The 21,268-nt window shown below is 38.5% G+C and overlaps 1 protein-coding gene across 2 annotated transcripts in view; it reads right to left on the reverse strand.

Annotated features, from left to right (window-relative positions):
* Positions 1-21,268, reverse strand: part of ATL1 (atlastin GTPase 1) — a 75,779-nt gene that overhangs the window by 14,336 nt on the left and 40,175 nt on the right. For both annotated transcript variants that reach the window (XM_025295804.2, XM_006067078.3), the window contains exons 7-8: positions 2,790-2,882; positions 1,587-1,725 (exon numbers count right to left, since the gene is read on the reverse strand). In XM_025295804.2, the coding sequence (XP_025151589.1) occupies positions 1,587-1,725; positions 2,790-2,882 (232 nt within the window). The remainder of the gene's footprint in view (positions 1-1,586; positions 1,726-2,789; positions 2,883-21,268) is intronic.

Here is a 21,268-nt window from a genome sequence, read left to right on the forward strand (position 1 = left end):
ACCAGGTATTTCTTGTTTGCGAAGTCAGGAGACCTCCCTGAACATACATGTGCAGAAAAGGCTAATTGCAGGCGAAAGGAGGAGCAACGTCAAGGGATGCTTTACCTAGATGCCTCTGCAGAAGGATCCATCTTGGCTAAGAGATGCGTGTGCACATATGGAAGGATCCTGAGGTACACCAAAGATGGACTGCTGCTGCTGCTGCTGCTGCTGCTGCTGCTGCTAAGTTGCTTTAGTCGTGTCCGACTCTGTGCGACCCCATAGATGGCAGCCCACCAGGCTCCCCGGTCCCTGGGATTCTCCAGGCAAGAACACTGGAGTGGGTTGCCGTTTCCTTCTCCAATGCATGAAAGTGAAAAGTGAAAGTGAAGTCGCTCAGTCGTGTCTGACTCTTTGCGACCCCATGGACTGCAGCCTACCAGGCTCCTCTGTCCGTGGGATTTTCCAGGCAAGAGTACTGGAGTGGGGTGCCATTGCCTTCTCCGAAAGATGGACTGTGAACTAGGCAAATCAAAATGACTGGCCAAAGGAAACTTGGAAGAAATGCCCCATAAAAGTAATTCAAATTGCCATGAGGGTGGAACTCAGGGACTCTCCCTCTGAGTCTGCTTGTGTGTCCATCCACACATACTGTACTTTTTTTCCCTTCTTGATAAATACTTTCCTTGTTTCACTACTTTCCGTCTTTGTGGGAATTCTTTTCTGCAAAGCCAAAGGGCCAGGGCCCTTGTCACTGACCACTGGTCTAGTGGCTAGGATTTGGTGCTTTCACCACCGCAATCCAGCCCAACCTCTGGCTGGGAACCCAAGCCCCACTCTAAACTGTTGCAGGCTGAGGCCATGTGAGATCAGTACTACCTTGGATTAACTGCAAAGCAAATATCTAAAGACCTAATGATTATTAGGAAGGATTAGCTTCTGCTTCTGCAGACTCCTGCCTCCACCTCCTGCTGCCCCCCTTCCCTCTTTTTTTAGACAATTTGAATTGCTTTGGAATCTTAAAACATTAGTCATATCTCTCTGTTTAAGAGATGATTACATACTATTACTTTGAAAAACACTCTGGGGCTTTTGGTTTTTTAAGAAACTAGTCCTCATCCAGAAGATGCTTTCATTATTAGTGAAGTTTTTAATGATTTATAATTAAATTTTTCAGCAGCAGTTTGAAAGAGCTTCACTTCAGTATTATGCAATATTTTTTTCTATCTCTAATTATATAACAATAGAAATATTCCAATAATATAGACTTCTATTTTCCCTTTTAATATAAATGAGGAAAATGTAAAAGGAAGATAATAAGGAGAATTTCTCAATGCAGAGGTAAGCAGGAACCTCTGAGAAAGGGTGAGGGTTACTGCCCCCAAGTGAGTGCAGGATTTAGTCTATTTTCTCTGTGTACATATTTGGCACCCATAGAACCCCACAGATCAAGGAGGTGCTCTAGCATGAGCTGGGGATTCTCAATCCCCCTGACAATTTCTAGTTAGCACACCCAGATCAGTGAACAAACTAAACTAGCAGCTATAAGCCCAGTGGATAAAATCAGACTTAGTGACATAAACACATTCACTAAAAGACAGACAAACCTTTCAGTTTTCCATCAAAGTTTGGATTGGTAGCTACTTTTAGGCCAGGATGAGGTAGCAGAAAACAGGAAATTTTGGTGAAACAGGAATGGATGTGTTTTCGAACATTCTGTAGTTCTTCATGCTGGTTCCCTGAGACCTGTAGTAAATAATTCTGAAGTTTAAATGACTTTCAACACAAACTGAACTCCAAAAGAGTTCTGTGGCATTTATATTTGCTATGTCTGGTCACAATGATAAAAAATGACATGACAGGGCTGATACTAAAAGTTTTGGGTCAATTTGCCACATAGCCACATTTAAGTATAGTATACATATGGCATTATTACTATAATTAACAAATGTCTACTCTTACTCAGAAGAGCCTTCCAATTTTTTAGTACAAATTAGTGGGATTTTACTCCAGCTAGTTCCTACAAATTCAAATTTTAATTCAAAGTACTCACAAAGACATGAATAGATCATAAGATATTCCTACCTTCTTTTCAGGAGGTACTCAAAGACAGCCTCTTGTCATTTGGTAGGTATACATTTAAATTCTAGAAAGACACCTGGATAGTTGGGTATTTACATATAAGCTAAACTGCCTCCTTTTTTCCTATGTATTAGACAGTTAATAGTACAAATTATCCTAAAAATAACCATAGCCTAAAAAAGTAAGCTTAGAGATCCTGATTATCAAGAGTTCTTTTTTTAATCTCCATTTTTTTTCTGATTACTCATTAGGTATTTTTTTGGATATCTGTTCAACTATTGAATTGTCATGACACAGACAGTTAACAGCCTCTTCCTAATATCACATTCTGTGAACTACTAGCAAAATGTCCTAAGATTGACTTTGGGGATCTTAAAACTTAAATATTTTCTTAAATTGACTTTAAGCCTCTACTAAAACATGAATCCAGATATTTGTACTGTCAATCTCCAACTGATTTAACTCTTCAAATTAAAGATTTTATCTTTATGAGTAAATCATTGTTTTATAGATAGCTACAAAAGAACTCTTTTTCTGAATCATAATTATCGATAATATTTAAAATTGTAATTGACATTTTATTAAGTATCACTCTTAGTTTGTTCACAGAGATACTATGAAGGTCAAATGAGTTTGTGGCTATTGAGTATCTATTCAAGAAGTCACTCAACAAAAATAATTTTAGATCACTGTTGGGGAAATGTCATGCATCTAGACAGCTAACAAACCTTGAGGCGTTTCTCCAAGAATTTGGAGCCACCGTCAGATCCATATGAAAATTCGTATGGGAAGCTCCAGTCTCGAACGAGAAATATCAGACTCTAAGAGACAATAAGAACAAAGGATTGATAAAGGAACTCTAAATCGCCTCCATCTGTTTTTTACTGAAATATATTAAATGATATTGCCATCTGAATAGTGTTCTTCTCCATATAAAGGAATTAAAAAGCAAACATAAAACCTAGGAAAGTTGTTTCTGAGCATTCACTCCTCTCTAGATCATCCTACCTGTTTCCACTGAATGTGAACAGAAAGCTGCCCCCCAAATGACTAAAGTTACATAGTGCCATTCAGCCAGTTTGAGGCATCTCTGTCAGTTTTCAGGAAGCTTTTTATGAAGATTCAAGTTTTATTTGAAGAAAGTTTTCTCCTTCCATCCGTCTAAATATTTTTCCTCTATTACATCTGTCCCCTTCTCTGGGGGTTCTCATCACGCATACCTAGTAGGCAGAGGGGCGGGAACCCAGGTTTTATGGGGCCTGAAAGTTATACAATCTGTGCAGGGGAGAGGGCTCAATAGGAAAAAGGTACAAAAATGGGCTAAAAAGTTGATATTTATTTACAATGAGAAAAATAACAAATTACAATTTTTAAAACACTGACAAATACCACAAACACATTTGTAAAAATCCAGAAAAATAACTAATATACCTTTGTAATACTTTTTTCTCCCACTTTTTGACTGCAAATGCTTTGATCACTTTTTTTTTTTTATCACTTCTTCACATGACAATTTTGAAATATTTTCTGTTAGAAAGCTAATTCAGTCTTCCCTCTAACAAGGCCAAAATTTTTATTGTAAAAATGTTTTTTATTGCTAATAGTTTAGAAATATTTCAGCTGCACAACTTGTTATTTATAATATCATATTTCTTCATCTGTTAAATTGAGATAATAAGGGAGCCAGCCTCACAGGACTACTAAATGAAACAGTACACAGAAGACATTTCGAACAGTACCTGGAACAAAATGCTATGTTAGCTACTTGATTTGATTTTAATGGCCACATAGTATTTTAGCACATGGACAGAACTAACTTATTTTGCATTCTCCTAGATGTTTTCCAGTTTTTGTAAGTACTATTCTAAGAAATGCATTGATAAACATCCCTGAAGCTGAGTATTTGTTTATATCCAGAAGGATTTTTATCAGGGACTGTGTTCCCCAAATTAGAACAATCATTAGAATCATTTGAGAGGCTTTTAAAAGTACAGAATTCTTGGGCCCCCCTCCACACCTATTGCAACCAAGGTAAGAGCAGCTTTCCTTTATCAAGTGCCTATTGTAAGTCAAGCACAACACCAGTATCATACACATGATGTATTTCATGCACTGCTGCCCCAGGAGAGGTTACAATTTATTATTAGTCTTAAAAGAGATATATAAAAATCACCTTCACCCCCCCAACCTGATGTTAATCAAGTAATTTTCCCAAAGCCACAAGGCCAGAGTGGAAGAGCTGGCATTTAAACTTTAGAAAATTCCTGCTGCACTGCCTCAAAATTAAGTATAGAAAACATAGTTTACAATCTGACACATTAAAGCATTCTTTTATAAGTTAGATTAAGTTATACTTCAATTTTAGTATCTGGAAAAATGCAGGAACTTGAGGGAAAAATTAGAATATTTTAATGAAATTAGCTATCTTTAAAAGTCTAAGCGTTAACATCTCTGGGCTTCTAATTGAGCCTTTTAGTCTTGCCCATTAAAATTGATATTGCTTTTAACTCTCTTTTAAGCTTTCCCATCCTTTCTTTCCCTTTACAGTTTATCTGTTGAAGAACCTACAAATCTGACCTGGAGAGATTTCCATAACCTGAACCTTGCTGACTGCATAGTCACAGGGCAGTTCAACATGTTCTTTTGTCCTCTGAATTTCCTACAAATTGGCAACTGGATACAGAGTCTTGATCTGACTCTGGTTTTACTTTTTGGCAAGATTCTATGAAGCAGAGTGTTCTTTTATTAGGAGGCACATAGTATATGATTATTTCTCCTTTGGTGAACTTACGTTCAGATCAGATCAGATCAGATCAGTTGCTCAGTTGTGTCCGACTCTTTGCGACCCCATGAATCGCAGCACGCCAGGCCTCCCTGTCCATCACCAACTCCCGGAGTTCACCCAGACTCACGTCCATCGAGTCAGTGATGCCATCCAGCCATCTCATCCTCTTCGTCCCCTTCTCCTCCTGCCCCCAATCCCTCCCAGCATCAGAGTCTTTTCCAATGAGTCAACTCTTCACATGAGGTGGCCAAAGTACTGGAGTTTCAGCTTTAGCAGCATTCCTTCCAAAGAAATCCCAGGGCCGATCTCCTTCAGAATGGACTGGTTGGATCTCCTTGCAGTCCAAGGGACTCTCAAGAGTCTTCTCCAACACCACAGTTCAAAAGCATCAATTCTTCGGTGCTCAGCCTTCTTCACAGTCCAACTCTCACATCCATACATGACCACAGGAAAAAACATAGTCTTGACTAGATGAACCTTTGTTGGCAAAGTAATGTCTCTGCTTTTGAATATGCTATCTAGGTTGGTCATAACTTTCCTTCCAAGGAGTAAGCATCTTTTAATTTCATGGCTGCAGTCACCATCTGTAGTGATTTTAGAGCCCAGAAAAATAAAGTCTGACACTGTTTCCACTGTTTCCCCATCTATTTCCCATGAAGTGGTGGGACTGGATGCCATGATCTTCGTTTTCTGAATGTTGAGCTTTAAGCCAACTTTTTCACTCTCCGCTTTCACTTTCATCAAGAGGCTTTTGAGTTCCTCTTCACTTTCTGCCATAAGGGTGGTGTCATCTGCATATCTGAGGTTATTGATATTTCTCCCGGCAATCTTGATTCCAGCTTGTGTTTCTTCCAGTCCAGCGTTTCTCATGATATATATATATTCTCTGCATATAAGTTAAATAAACAGGGTGACAATATACAGCCTTAACGTACTCCTTTTCTTATTTGGAACCAGTCTGTTATTCCATGTCCAGTTCGAACTGTTGCTTCCTGACCTTCATACAAATTTCTCAAGAGGCAGATCAGGTGGTCTGGTATTCCCATCTCTTTAAGAATTTTCCACAGTTTATTGTGATCCACACAGTCAAAGGCTTTGGCGTTACATTACCTTTGCTTAACTGAAGCTCATTCTTCAGGAGATTTCTCATTAAGGGCTCATAGGAACAACATTCTTTGTATTCCTACATGCTAATAACATTTTGTGCCCTTGATAAGTGAAAGTCAATTTTGCTGGATATAAAATCCTTAGCTCACATCTTCTTTCCTTCAACAGGGACACGGCTTAGTTAGAATTATGGATATTTCTTGTTTCATTACAGTGTAAGTCCCCCTCACCCCCATGTGTATGTGTGTGTCCTGTGGATTCTTGTGGGGAAAGGAGAGATTCCTGTGGAGGAGAGCATTTAAAAATATCCATATACACTATCTTTAAATAGTCCACTATCTTTAGATAGATGTTCATTCTTGTCAACATTTTTGTCAAAATATGATAATTTGTATTTAGAACATTTCTACCTAAAACATGCACTTTGAAAATAGAGGTTAGATAAGAAGCAACTTTTGCAAAATAGAGGTTCATGAATCAGTGTAAATGAAACCAACTATGTGGATTTGGCTATATTTTGCATTTTTCTTGGAAGAGTTTAGTCTCTTTTCTTGGTCTTTTTCACTGGGCATCTTCCCAAATCAACCAAATGAGGACCATGTGTAGAACAGGATCAAAGATGAAGTCTTATTTTCCTAAATAAGTACCCTATATCCTACCTACCTCTAGTGTCAAATTCTAAGTTGCTTCTCTAATGTTCCCATCCAGTGCTGAGCTGGTATAAACTGGCTCTCCAACAACATCAACATGCCTTGATTTGTGGCATTTGACAATTTCTGCTGTGCAAATGTGCCTGCCATAGCTGATTTCAAGCTACTAACAGTTTAATAACTGGCTTATGTAACTCCTGAATATTTACTACTTAGCTCTCAAAGTGGTATAAGCCAGCTACAGTACACCCACTGTCCCCATCCCCTCCCTAAATAATGCATATGCTTTATGTTTATCCTGTATGGAATGCTATGAATTTCAGTCCTTATTTCAAAATCCATCCATTGTTCCACACTGCTGAATTTTGATTTGTTCATACATATAGGTCGAGATTTAAAAAGTCAAGAATACAGATTACTCTAACTTTCTCAGATAAAAATTTCTGAAGTCATACTTTTAAAAAATAAATTAAATCCAGTCAGGCAACTGGGGAAAATGATGGACCTACACTTTGCATATCCTTCAAGTGATCATAGGATGAAAATTATGAAAAACATTGAAACTTTTGTTTATTTTCCTTTGAAGACCATTCAAAAGGAGTGCTATAGCACCACTATTAGTGAAAAATGGAAAAAAGTTCAAATGCTCAACAACTGGGAATGGTTATATACATTATGGCATATTAATATATTACATAGCTATTAATATTACAAATGTGTGGAGTGTATCCATACATGTATTAAGTCAGTATAAAAAGGCTTACATGAAAAAATGTTATCTGAATTATAATGCTAAATTTATGTGCACATCCATTATAAGTACATGAAAACACTCCCAAACTCCTAGGAAAAAACTGTTCTAGAGTCATGTAGCCAGTGAATACCTGAACTGGTTTAACCTATTTAATCAATCAATTTCAGTTTTAATTTCAGCTTCAGGTAGTAAGTAAACACTGGAACTCATTTTAAACCTTTCTAAGTAAGTAATACCTCACTTCAACCAACAGTCCACTGGAAGCCAACCAGTGACAGCTTCATGCTTTAAAACTCAGTCAAGAATTAGAAGAATCACCTCAGAAAACTAACAGGCTATGTAAACCCATTGCTAACCTCTATAACCAGACACAAAACATGCTTCTGTATTAAACAACAAAAAAATAATTAAAAAACTGATGTCAACCCATTCTTGTCTCTGTAAACCATGAAAATCCAAGACAAAGCCCCCAACTCTACATAATAATCATTTGTTTTGCTCAATGAAACTCCCAAGTATAACTCTTTTACTAAATTAACCAATAAACTCAGCTCTGGTTTTCGTATCAGGTTTGAGTGAAGGTCTCATCCTCCAACAATTCTGAAGTCCTACTAAGATAGCTCTGAACGCCCTCACTGGGCAGTATTCCCTATGAACCTCAGGTTAACATGTGTACTTTCCATGTTCCCTGTTCCCAAATTCCATCTGTTGAAATTTACTTAGAGGTGAATCTGCCTCAACAATGATAAATCTGAGTTCTAATTTGTTTCACTGAGCTCTTGCTGCTGATTAATTTGTTATCCTAGAATTTTTGTTATAAAGACTCAGTGGGTCTTTATATGGGTCATTAGTTCTATGTCTCTGTAAAGGGTAATTCAACCTTTTTTTTGGTAAGTGTACTCATTGAATAAAAAATTATACCTTTTGTATAATGTTATTAGAACTTTTGGTTTAGAGGTATATTATTCAGTAAATATTTTTGCCATTAATCTTTTTTTTTGGCTGCTTTTCCTTCTTTTGTTTGAAAATTCATACAAAGTATTGTCTTGTATTTTATCTTGAATTGTCTTGTGTCACTGAATGTATAAGGAAGTGCTTTATAAAGAACACAGGCAAAGACCTGTCTTAAGTAGTAACCAGATTAATCAGGATGCTCCAAAGACTAAGGGTTGGAGGTCTGTTAAACCAGCAACAAATTTATGCAGAAGTAGTCAGTCAAATTTTGCCTTGGGTTCTCTACAACACTTAGAGGCCATTCTCATTCTTGTCAATTTGCAAATTACTTTGTTTAGTCCATAATGTAGGATCATTGACTATCAGATTATTGACTGTACGTAGCGCTGTTCTAACACTTGCTTGAGGACCCAGGTGCTTTTCATAAGCACACAATTTGAGCAACTTGTTTGTTACAGGCTTGTGTATATCAAAGCTGCAATCTTCTCCTGGAAGAATTTCTGCTTCCTATTTGTATTGCATTACAATCCTAATATTTGCATTTACAGTAATAAATTACCCTTAAAAATTTAGAATAACATTGTGTTAAGCTTCGGACATGTCAAAACAAATAATAAAAATAAGATGTTCTACAAAAATGAAGATAAAATAAAAAACACTCATTAGTCAGCTTCTTTAATGAGTAAACTGAGGCCTCAAAACAAACTGCTGACTCCAGAAGACTCAATTTCACTCTCTAACCTTCTGAAATTTACCCTACTGACAGTGTATCTCTCTCTGCTCAGTTTTATCTTCACCAATCACTTCACTCCTTCAATACATTTTTTCTTCCTCTGACCTCCTAAATCATTTCCTTAGTGATTTTTACAGGAAAGAAGTAGTCATATTGCCCCAACTGCTTAAAGCTACTATATCTGAAGACTATTGTATAGAAGTTGAGCTTAAACACTGGCCTCAGTTATAAGGAATTTCTTTTAGCACAGGAAGACAGAAATTTGCTGCAGAATTCAGGATCCTGTTGCTTAGTATCCTGAATTATCAGTTATTTTCCAACTAAGTTCACTTAGTTATTAGTCCCTCTTGTTAGGTTGGAAAAAAATTGTTAGGTTAGAAAAAATTGGTTAAAAGTGGTAAAAAGACCGGGAGAGCATTTAAATATCCCAGCTCATCATAAAAAAATAAGAATAAAAATTTTAATAGCCTTTCAGGGGCAAGAAATATAGAAAAACACAATGCAAGGCCATTTCAGAAGACTTTCTCTGAGATGAATTGGACATCGACTAAAAATTGTGAACAAAACAAGGATGAATCAATAGGAAACTTTAAAAATAGACTTCAGGAAAATTTCAAACAATACTCTCAGTACTTAAATAGCCAAAATAAAGGGAACATTATCTTCCCTTTTTAAAATGGGCTCAGAGGAGAGCGGGATGACAGCGGATGAGATGGTTGGATGGCATCACCAACTCAATGGACATGGGTTTGGGTGAACTCCGGGAGCTGGTGATGGACAGGGAGGCCTGGCGTGCTGCGGTTCATGGGGTTGCAAAGAGTTGGACACGACTGAGCGACTGAACTGAACAGACATAAAATACAGGAATCAGAAAAAAAAACTTGAAAGAGAAATCATCTACTTAGAAATTTACACTTGATGGCTGGCTTTTCAGACAGGCTTTTGTATAGGGACACCTATAGATACTTTAAGCAGAAAATCTGCTGAAAGAACCAAAGTTTCATATTAGCTAAAGATACCTACACTGTACATGATTAAAAAAGAAACTGAAGAATCTCTTTGAGTAAAAGCTTCCAAGGATACAGACAGAAAAATGAGAGAATAATCTATAACAGTCCAGGTTGTTGGTGGTGGTGTTTAGTTGCTGAGTCCTGTCAGACTCTTTTGTGACCCCAAGGACTGTAGCCTCGTCACACTCCTTTGTCCATGGGATTTCCCAAGTAAGAATACTGGAGTGGGTTGCCATTTTCTTCTCCAGAGGATCTTCCCAGCCCAGGGATTGAACCCACATTTCCTGCATTGGCAGGTGGGTTCTTTATCACTGAACCACCAGGGAAGCCTGAGTACAGATTAACCTCTTCCAAATTATCATAAATCTTGCTTTTTTATACATATAAAAAGGTTAGGTCATGGCAGTTATTAAATCAACAACATGGTCAACATCCAAGATTCAATGTCTTTTATGGCCTATTTCTTGATCCAATAGTCATGGCTTATCCTCCCTACCTCAGAGCAGGTACAGTCTTGTCTAAACTACTTGAAGCATCTATAGATTATGCACTAAGACCACCTTTAAATCCAATGATACCACATACAAACTGTTGCTAACTGAGAACATCTCACTTTTTTTCTGTTAGTCTTTACTAATTAAATGTGAAAACTTTTAAATTATAAACCATCAATGTAATACTTTCAATTCAGAAATCCTACTACCTTTTTCCATTGAAAAAGAATTTTATGATTGTGTTTCTGCAGTTCAAGAAGGGGCCACGCCCAGGATAAGCATTTTGGACACACATATCAATTTTTGACTTAAACTGTTTGTTCAAGGGTCTTATCTTAAAAATGTAAAGAGGTAATACTAGGCAGGATATGTAATAGCTACACCAAATCTTGAATCCAGGTTTTCCAATTTTGGGTCCAATAAGTTTATTTGTATGCAAACTATATATAATCCTAAATATGCATATAATGCCATAATTCAGTTCAGTTCAGTTCAGTAGCTCAGTCGTGTCCGACTCTTTGTGACCCCGTGAATCACAGCACGCCAGGCCTCCCTGTCCATCACCAACTCCCAGTGTTCACTCAAATTCATGTCCATCGAGTCAGTGATGCCATCCAGCCATCTCATCCTCTGTCGTCCCCTTCTCCTCCTGCCCCCAATCCCTCCCAGCATCAGAGTCTTTTCCAATGAGTCAACTCTTCACATGAGGTGGCCAAAGTACTGGAGTTTCAGCTTTAGCATCATTCCTTCCAAAGAAATCCCAGGGCTGATCTCCTTCAGGATGGACTGGTTGGATCTCCTTGCAGTCCAAGGGACTTTCAAGAGTTTTCTCCAACACCACAGTTCAAAAGCATCAATTCTTCAGTGCTCAGCCTTCTTCACAGTCCAACTCTCATATCCATACATGACCACAGGAAAAACCATAGCCTTGACTAGACGGACCTTTGTTGGCAAAGTAATGCCTCTGCTTTTGAATATGCTATCTAGGTTGGTCATAACTTTCCTTCCAATGCCATAATTAGCAAGCATTAATTAAATGTCTGCTGTATATAAAGTAGGTGGTGTGTGTATACTCAGTCATGTCTGACACTTTGGTACCCCATGGACTGTAGCCTGCTAGGCTCCTCTGTACCTGGAATTTTCCAGGCAAGAATATTAGAGTGGGTTGCCATTTCCTATCCCAGGGTATTTTCCCAACCTAAGGATAGAACCTGTCTCTTCTGAATCTCTTGCATTAGGAGTCAGATTCTTTACCACTGAGCCACCTGGGAAGCCTATAAAGTAGGTGGTCTAGACTAAACAAAGTTAACTGCAAAGGTTATGTTCTTAACATATTTATAATTTAACTAGTGGGATGGGATTTTCACATTCAACTATAAGACCACAAGCTATAGTTCAGTAAGCACCTAGCATCAGAAAGAGGACGAGAGGCATTAAGGGGTGGTGGTGAAATGCAAGGGCTTTGAGCCTGTGGCCTAGGTTGAAGGCCAGCTCTGCAACTTAAAGATACATGTGGCCTAGGACAAGTTTCTTAACTACTCTAAGCCTCGGTGTTTCTCCATCAGTTAAAAAAAAATAGAAAGGGATAAAGAAGGAGTAACAACATTACTTATTTTATATAACTATAATGAACATTCATGTGAATCATGTAAGAAATATACTGACCATGGGGACTGGCACAAAAATAAGAGTTCAATAAAATATTATTATTATTATGTAGGTCTTCCAGATATTTTATGAATCTACATAAGGACACTGGGGGAATCCTGATCTATACCACTGACCTAATTCTGAGTAGCCAGATGAATATTTTATTCTAATTTCATACAATTCTCAGATTACCTAAATCGCTCTCTGGACAGAATGTGATAAGGCACCTTTCTCAAACTGCTGTCCTTTTCCTCAGCCCCACCAATAGAATGTCTTTTCCTTTCATTTACAGCCCAAGCAGCCAAATAACAGCTTCTCATTTTCTCAGTGAAATCACGCATTTCTCTGGTATCACTTGGCAGTTTGAGTCATCATAGATATTTGACCAAGGATGTTTTGTTTTGAAATTCTGAAGTAGCTGAAATCACTATCAAATTTTATTCCTGAGAGGAACACTCAAATCACGGGAATAAAGGGTCCTTAAATATAATTAAGTAAACCACTGTAACATAATTTCTGATTTGCCATGCTGCTAAGTCACTTTAGTCGTGTCCGACTCTGTGCGACCCCATAGACGGCAGCCCACCAGGCTTCCCCGTCCCTGGGATTCTCCAGGCAAGAACACTGGAGTGGGTTGCCATTTCCTTCTCCAATGCATGGAAGTGAAAAGTGAAAGTGAAGTCGCTCAGTCGTGTCCGACTGTTCGCGACCCCAAGGACTGCAGCCTACCAGGCTCCTCTGTCCATGGGATTTTCCAGGCAAAAGTACTGGAGTGGGTTGCCATTGCCTCCTCCATATGTGGGACCAATTTGGACAGGAAAACTGTGAGAAACAGAAGGTTTATCCTAATATAATAGTACATTATCATAAGCTTCCTCTACTATTATTTTCTAGCAATCTTCAGTTTAAAACTGGAATGGAGATATCTGCTCACCAATAATTACAACTCCACTGAAAGGAACATGAAGAATTGAGTTCCACTCTTATTTCACAAAGAGAATTCAAATTGTTTTTTTCCCAGCTTTTGTGAGATATAATTGACATATAACACACTGTGTACATTTAAGGTCTGCAATATGATTATTCAATACAAATATATATTGTGAAATGATTACTACAACTGAGGTAGCAAACACCTCTGTCACCTTAGTTATGACCTGTGTATACAGGTACGTGGTGAGTTAAATCTATTCCAAAGGTTTAGGGTATTGATGGGCCTCTAAAAATACCAAAATGATTAATAAAAATGCTATGGGAGAAAATTGGGATGAATTAATCCGTTTCTTCTGTGTTAGCCACACAACCAAAATACTGATAGCACTCTTACCAATCTATCTCAGGGCATCATGCCCTAGAGAGGTTCAGAAATAACTGGATATATTCAGGGCTTTGGCTTAAAGGGACTAGGGTTCAGGAATATTGTGGCTTGTATCAATATTTAACCTTACTGAAGAGTAAACTAATTAAAGTCAGCTCCTGTAGACTGACTTACAAAGATACCCACCATAGAAATGCCACTGGGAAATTACTGATATCTAAAAAACTGGCTCAAGAGAACCTTGAGATTACACATTAGTAAACTGGGAGATGTTTCCATTTCTTTGTAGCCTATATAATTAGAGGACATGAAATGGTTACACAGTAAACTCCTAAGCTGTTGTAGCCAACAGGCACATTTAATAATATAATATTCAGTTCAGTTCAGTTCAGTCGCTCAGTCGTGTCCGACTCTTTGCGAGCCTATGAATCACAGCACACCAGGCCTCCCTGTCCATCACCAACTCCCGATGTTCACTCAAATTCACGTCCATCGAGTCAGTGATGCCATACAGCCATCTCATCCTCTGTTGTCCCCTTCTCCTCCTGCCCCCAATCCCTCCCAGCATCAGAGTCTTTTCCAATGAGTCAACTCTTCGCATGAGGTGGCCAAAGTACTGGAGTTTCAGCTTTAGCATCATTCCTTCCAAAGAACACCCAGGACCGATCTCCTTTAGAATGGACTGGTTGGATCTCCTTGCAGTCCTCAGGAGTCTTCTCCAACACCAAGTTCAAAAATATCAATTCTTCGGCGCTCAGCTTTCTTCACAGTCCAACTCTCACATCCATACATGACCACTGGAAAAACCATAGCCTTGACTAGACAGACCTTTGTTGGCAAACTAACGTCTCTGCTTTTTAATATGCTGTCTAGGTTGGTCATAGCTTTTCTTCCAAGGAGAAAGTGTCTTTTAATTTCATGGCTGCAATCACCATCTGCAGTGATTTTGGAGCCCAGAAAAATAGCCTGTCACTATTTCCATTGCTTCCCCATTTATTTGCCATGAAGTGAAGGGACTGGATCCCATGATCTTGGTTTTCTGAATGTTGAGTTTTTCACTTTTTCACTCTCCTCTTTCATTTTCATCAAGAGGCTATTTAGTTCTTCTTTGCTCTCTGCCATAATGGTGGTGTCATCTGCATACCTGAAGTTATTGATATTTCTCCTGGCGATCTTGATTCCAGCTTGTGCTTCATCCAGCCCAGCGTTTCGCATGATGTACTCTGTATATAAGTTAAATAAGCAGGGTGACAATATACAGCCCTGATGTACTTCTTTCCCGATTTGGAACCAGCCTGTTGTTCCATGTCCAGTTCTAACTGTTGCTTCCTGACCTGCATACAGATTTCTCAAGAGACAGGTCAGGTCTTCTGGTATTCCCATCTCTTTAAGAATTCTCCAGTTTTTTGTGATCCACACAGTCAAAGGATTTTGCATAGTCAATAAAGGAAAAGTAGATGTTTTTCTGGAACTCTCTTGCTTTTACGATGATCCAACAGATGTTGGCAATTTGATCTCTGATTCCTCTGCCTTTTTCTAAATCCAGCTTGAACATCTGGAAGTTCATGGTTCATGTACTGTTTGTTGAAGCATGGCTTGGAGAATTTTGAGGTGGACTTCTTAGAGTCCACCTTCCATTCTATTTTCAGCTTAGGCCTAACATCAAACTTCCTGTTATTATGACATTATAGAACAAGTGAAAACCCTCTCCACCATGTCAGTCCAGCAGAGTTGAGAGGGCACGAGTGACAAGCACACAGAGAAAGCTGGAGAGCCACACAAATGGAAAACCTGCCTTTCCTTGGGTAACAAATAACTAATGGCTGACCACTGAGCACAGAACATTAGAGGAAGACAGTCTTGCCTGGTATTGAAAAACAGTCTATAAACAGCTCATTTAATGTGCACTTCAAATAATGTCTAACAATCAGAAAAATTCCTAATAGAGATTTTGACCCAAGGATGTAATCATCTCGTTGTAGAGCTATATGGGACCTGGTGTGCCCTATAACCAAGGAAGAAAAATTCATAGGCCCAAGTACAGACAAATTTCCTACCATACCTCATGAGGTATTTTTTATCAGGTCCTTACAGAAAACTGGAAATTATTTTCTAATGTCCCTGTCAAATATTTATGGGTATTACATGTTTAAATTAATGGAACTGTATTCATTCTCAACCAAACCTCTTGAAGTCCTATGGCAGAAGAGCTAAAGAACAAAGTTATAATTATTTTTAAAGAACAATTACATTAATGAGGTAGCTCTTGCTGGACTGTTATACTTAAGATTCAAGTGCTCACAGTGAGCAAGACAAGTGGGAAAGTAAGTCATGTCAGAGAATGCTATGTCTTAATAAGAATTTACTTCTTGTACTAAATAGTCTACAGCTGGCTTTTATAGGCTCCCTTGGAAGATTTATTAAAATTTGAGGAATTTTACAAGTCAGGAGACAGCATGTCAGTAGCCTGAAATTGGCCACAGTAAAAGTATTTACACCACAGAAATCAGCAAATGCTACAATCAGACCCACCTCCCACTTCTCTCTAGCCAGTTACAAACATTAACCAGCACACCACTGGCTAAGCTTAATATTTCAAAGTTGCTTTTAAACTGAATCCACTTTTAGTTCTCTAAAAGCTTTTAGTTCTCTTTCTAAAAACATAGTTTTAAAATACAATTATAGATATTTTGTTTGTTTGGTAGAAATTGACTTTTGGTTTAAAAATCAAGTTAATCTGTTAATTCAGCTATTCATTTCATTGGCTAATTGCCCTCTCTATTGCTGTCTAAGACAGATCTTATTTATTATTTACAGCTTCATTCTGTTTCAGAGTTAAGAATTCTATTTTAAATTTGTCAAATTTAATTAATATAAATTATTATTTTAAAAATATCACTGCCCATCACTTTATTTTATCTGCTGCTGCTGCTGCTAAGTCGCTGCAGTCATGTCCAACTCCGTGCGACCCCACAGATGGCAGCCCACCAGGCTTTCCCATCCCTGGGATTCTCCAGGCAAGAACACTGGAGTGGGTTGCCATTTCCTTCTCCAATGCATGAAAGTGAAAAGTGAAAGTGAAGTCACTCAGTCATGTCCGACTGTAGCGACCCCATGGACTGCAGCCTACCAGGCTCCTCCGTCCATGGGATTTTCCAGGCAAAAGTACTGGAGTGGGGTGCCATTGCCTTCTCCATTATTTTATCAGGCAGTATTTTAAATTTCTCCACAGTTTTATCCAAACAAATAAAACTGCTATTTTCTTAGAGGAAGAGGATAGGAACAGTGACTAGCTAAAAAAAACTGCTGAATTAAACTTTTATTTAAAAGTTATTTTATTTCAGAATTTTTTCTATGTTTTTTCTAATTTAAATGTGAATCATTTTGCTGATATCTTAAATGTTGTTCTGTGATTCGAGTATATTTACATTTTGTATTTTAATTTCGTAAGATATAATATTTTTGTTTTGAATTTGGTTGCTTTAATCTTAAATTATTAAATAGCTTTGGAAGCCACTTTTACTACTTAATGAGTTTCTCATTTCAATTTCAGATACTTAGATTTATAAGTCAAAACCTGTTCAGAAGTCAATGTTAACTCAATCATAATTTTTTCTTTTGTAATGCCAACAGTTTACAAACAAGTAGTAATCTCAAAGTTTTTTCTATTGTTTGTTTTCAATTCATTGTTTTTTGTTAGTTTTGTTTTACCAAAGGCCTGTTTGCCTATCGATCTATCCATCCATCTGTCCATCAACAGAGCACTGGTTGGTTTCTTTTGGGTTCAGTTTATCTAGCCAAGCATAAGAAGCAGTGACACCTGCTGGTAAGACTGAAAACTCCTTTCCAGAATTACTATGGAGTTACCCAATATATGACACCACCCTTATGGCAGAAAGTGAAGAGGAACTCAAGGGCCTCTTGATGAAAGTGAAAGAGGAGAGTGAAAAAGCTGGCTTAAAGCTAAACATTCAGAAAACGAAGATCATGGCATATGGTCCCATCACTTCATGGCAAATAGATGAGGAAACAGTGTCAGACTTTATTTTTCTGGGCTCCAAAATCACTGCAGATGGTGACTGCAGCCATGAAATTAAAAGATGCTTACTCCTTGGAAGGAAAGTTATGACCAACCTAGATAGCATATTCAAAAGCAGAGACATTACTTGGCCAACAAAGGTCCGTCTAGTCAAGGCTATGGTTTTTCCTGTGGTCATGTATGGATGTGAGAGTTGGACTGTGAAGAAGGCTGAGCACTGAAGAATTGATGCTTTTGAACTGTGGTGCTGGAGAAGACTCTTGAGAGTCCCATGGACTGCAAGGAGATCCAACCAGTCCATTCTAAAGGAGATCAGTCCTGGGATTTCTTTGGAAGGAATGATGCTAAAGCTGAAACTCCAGTACTTTGGCCACCTCATGCGAAGAGTTGACTCATTGGAAAAGACGCTGATGCTGGGAGGTAGGATTGGGGGCAGGAGGAAAAAGGGATGACAGAGGACGAGATGGCTGGATGGCATCACTGACTCGATGGACATGAGTCTGAGTGAACTCCGGGAGTTGGTGATGGACAGGGAGGCCTGGCATGCTGCGATTCATGGGGTCGCAAAGAGTCAGACATGACTGAGCGACTGAACTGAACTGAACTGAACTACCCAATATATGCCAATGAGTTCTGAGGTAGCAAGTTCAGAGAAGAGAAAAATGAAAGCAAATAGCCCAATTATTATACAATACTTCAACTATTAACATGAAAAATTATTTTTAAAAAGACAACAGAGTCTAATAGGTATTATAAACCACACAGGAGACTGTAAGCAGAGATTCATTTCATTCTATCTCAACTCCTCTCCCCACTTGCTTCTCCAGATCTCAGAGGAGAGACTCACCCTCCTTCACTCACAGCATACCAACATCTTTCATACAAAGGTCCCTTTTTTTGTTTTACTTTATCATATTTTCCCCAGATTCCCACTCCCATCAACTGTCTGCTCTCAACCACACTCACTCTAACATAAATTATTTTGCATATGAAGAAGTTTTAAATAATCACAAATAGTATCATGTTATAGAACTCGAACTTTCCCCCATTAATTTAATATAAATTTAATACTTTAGTCATGTTACTTACACTAGGTTCATTGCCTTCGGATGTTGCAAAATATTTCAGAGTATGTCTTTCAACCTATTTTATGTATCCGTTCTTCAAGTGATGGACACCTGTGCTGGCTACACTTCCTGCTACTAAGGATCTATGAACGCTACAATGAGTATCCGTATATATATTTGCCCTGCTCCACAGAATGGCTGCTACAAGCTGCACTTATTAACCAATAGGGTCTGAGTGTTCCTGTTTATCGAAATTCTAGCTATCATTTGGTATTTATCCCCATATTCCACATTTTTCCTATCTAATGAGTGTAAAAGTGGTATCTCATTTTAATTTTTAACTGATTATCAATAAGACTTAACACTCCTTAGAAAATGTGTTAGTCATTCAGGTTTCCTTTAACAGCCTAACTTTTAAATTAAGTTCAGTTTATCATTTTTTAATGGTTTGGGATTTTTTAAGACTTTTTTTAGAATAGTAAAACTGAGAGGAAGGTACAAAGATTTGCCATAAATATACCACCTGTCCTGACACATGCATAGCCTCTCCTACAATAAACATCATTCACCAGAATAGTATCTTTTTTTTTTTTAACCAAGAATAAAACTACACTGATATCATAATCATTCAAAGTCCATAGCTTATTTGAAAGTGAAAGTTGCTCAGTCGTGTCTGACTGTTTGCAAACCCATAGGAATAGTCCATCTCTGGAGAAGGCAATGGCAACCCACTCCAGTACTCTTGCCTGGACAATCCCATGAATGGAGGAGCCTGGTGGGCTACAGTCCATGGGGTCGTGAAGAGTCGGACACTACTGAACGACTTCACTTTCATTTTTCACTTTCATGCATTGGAGAAGGAAATGGCAACCTACTCCAGTGTTCTTGCCTGGAGAATCCCAGGGACGGGGGAGCCTGGTGAGCCGCCGTCTATGGGGTCGCACAGAGTCGGACACGACTGAAGCGACTTAGCAGCAGGAATAGTCCATAGAATTCTCTAGGCCAGGATACTAGAGTGGGTAGCCTTTCCCTTCTCCAGCAGATCTTCCCAACCCAGGGATCAAATCCAGGTCTCCCACATTGCAGGCAGATTCTTTACCAGCTGAGCCACCAGGGAAGCCCAAGAATACTGGAGTGGGTAGCCTATTCCTTCTCCAAGGGATCTTCCCAACCCAGGAATCAAACTGGGATTTCCTACATTGCAAGCGGATTCTTTACCAACTGAGCTATGAGGGAAGCCCATAGCTTTTCTTAGGGTTTGCTCAAAATGTTGTTCATTCTATGAGTTTGGACAAATGTCATTATATATAATGACATATATCCATCATTATATCTTAAGAGTATTTTCACTTCCCCCCAATTCCTCTGCGCTCTGTCTGTTCATTTCACTGTCCCTTATGCTGCACCCATGGTGCACCCTAAACCACCCCGAAACAATCTCTTCATTGTCTCCATAGTTTTGCCTCTTCCAGAGTATCATATAGCTGGAATCATACAGTGTACAGTCTTTTCAGATTGGTTTCTTTTATTTAGTAATATGCATCTAAGATTTATCTATGTCTTCCCTGGTAGTTCAGATGGTAAAGAACCTGCCTGCAATGTGGGAGACCTGGGTTCAATCCCTGGTTTGGGAAGATCCCCTAGAGAAGGGAATGGCAACCCACTCCAGTATTCTTGCCTGGAGAGTTCCATGGGCAGAGGAGCCTGGAGGGCTACAGTCCATGGGATTGCAAAGAGTTGGACACAACTGAGTGAACACTTTATGTCTTTTTGTGGCTGATAGCTCATTTTTTTTTCTTGTTGAATAACATTTTGCATTTTTTTTTCTTGTTGAATAACATTTTGTCGTCTGGATGTACCACAGTTTGTATATCTATTCAACTACTGAAGGACATCATGGTTGCTGTCAAGTTTTGGCAATTATGTATAAAGCTGCTACAAACATCTGTGTGGAGATTTTGTCTGGATGTAAGTTTTCAACTCCTTTGGGTAAATATGATCATTGGATTGTATAGTAAGAGTATCTTTCATTTTTTAATAAATCACCAAACTATCTTTGAAAGTGGCTGTACCATTTTGCATTCCTACCATAAATGTATGAGACTTCCTGTTGCTCTACAGCCTCATTTGCGGAATATGTGATGTTGTCAGTGCTATGGAATTTGGCCATCCTCACAGGTGTGTATCGGAGAAGGCGATGGCACCCCACTCCAGTGTTCTTGCCTGGAGAATCCCAGGGACGGGGGAGCCTGGTGGGCTGCCGTCCATGGGGTCGCACAGAGTCGGACACGACTGAAGTGACTTAGCAGCAGCAGCAGCAGCAGCATAGGTGTGTACTGGTTCCTTTGCCAGTTTTTGATGGTCATCCAATTCTTAACTGCAGTACTTCCTTGCACATTCTATACATTAATCCCTTGTTGACTTTTGACACTGTTAGTACCTTCTACCAATCGAGTCACTTTGTTTAGAGTCTTCTGATAAACAGAAATACCCTATTCTGAAATAGTAATATCCATCAATTTTTCACCACATTTTTTGCTGGGGGAGTCTTAGTGAATAAATGTTTCTTCACACTAGTTCAGAAGGATATTCTCCAATATTTATTTATTCTCCAATAAAATATTCTCCAATATTTTATTCTATTAA

The sequence above is a fragment of the Bubalus bubalis genome, chromosome 11 (genome assembly GCF_019923935.1).
Source record: "Bubalus bubalis isolate 160015118507 breed Murrah chromosome 11, NDDB_SH_1, whole genome shotgun sequence".
Taxonomy (NCBI): domain Eukaryota; kingdom Metazoa; phylum Chordata; class Mammalia; order Artiodactyla; family Bovidae; genus Bubalus; species Bubalus bubalis.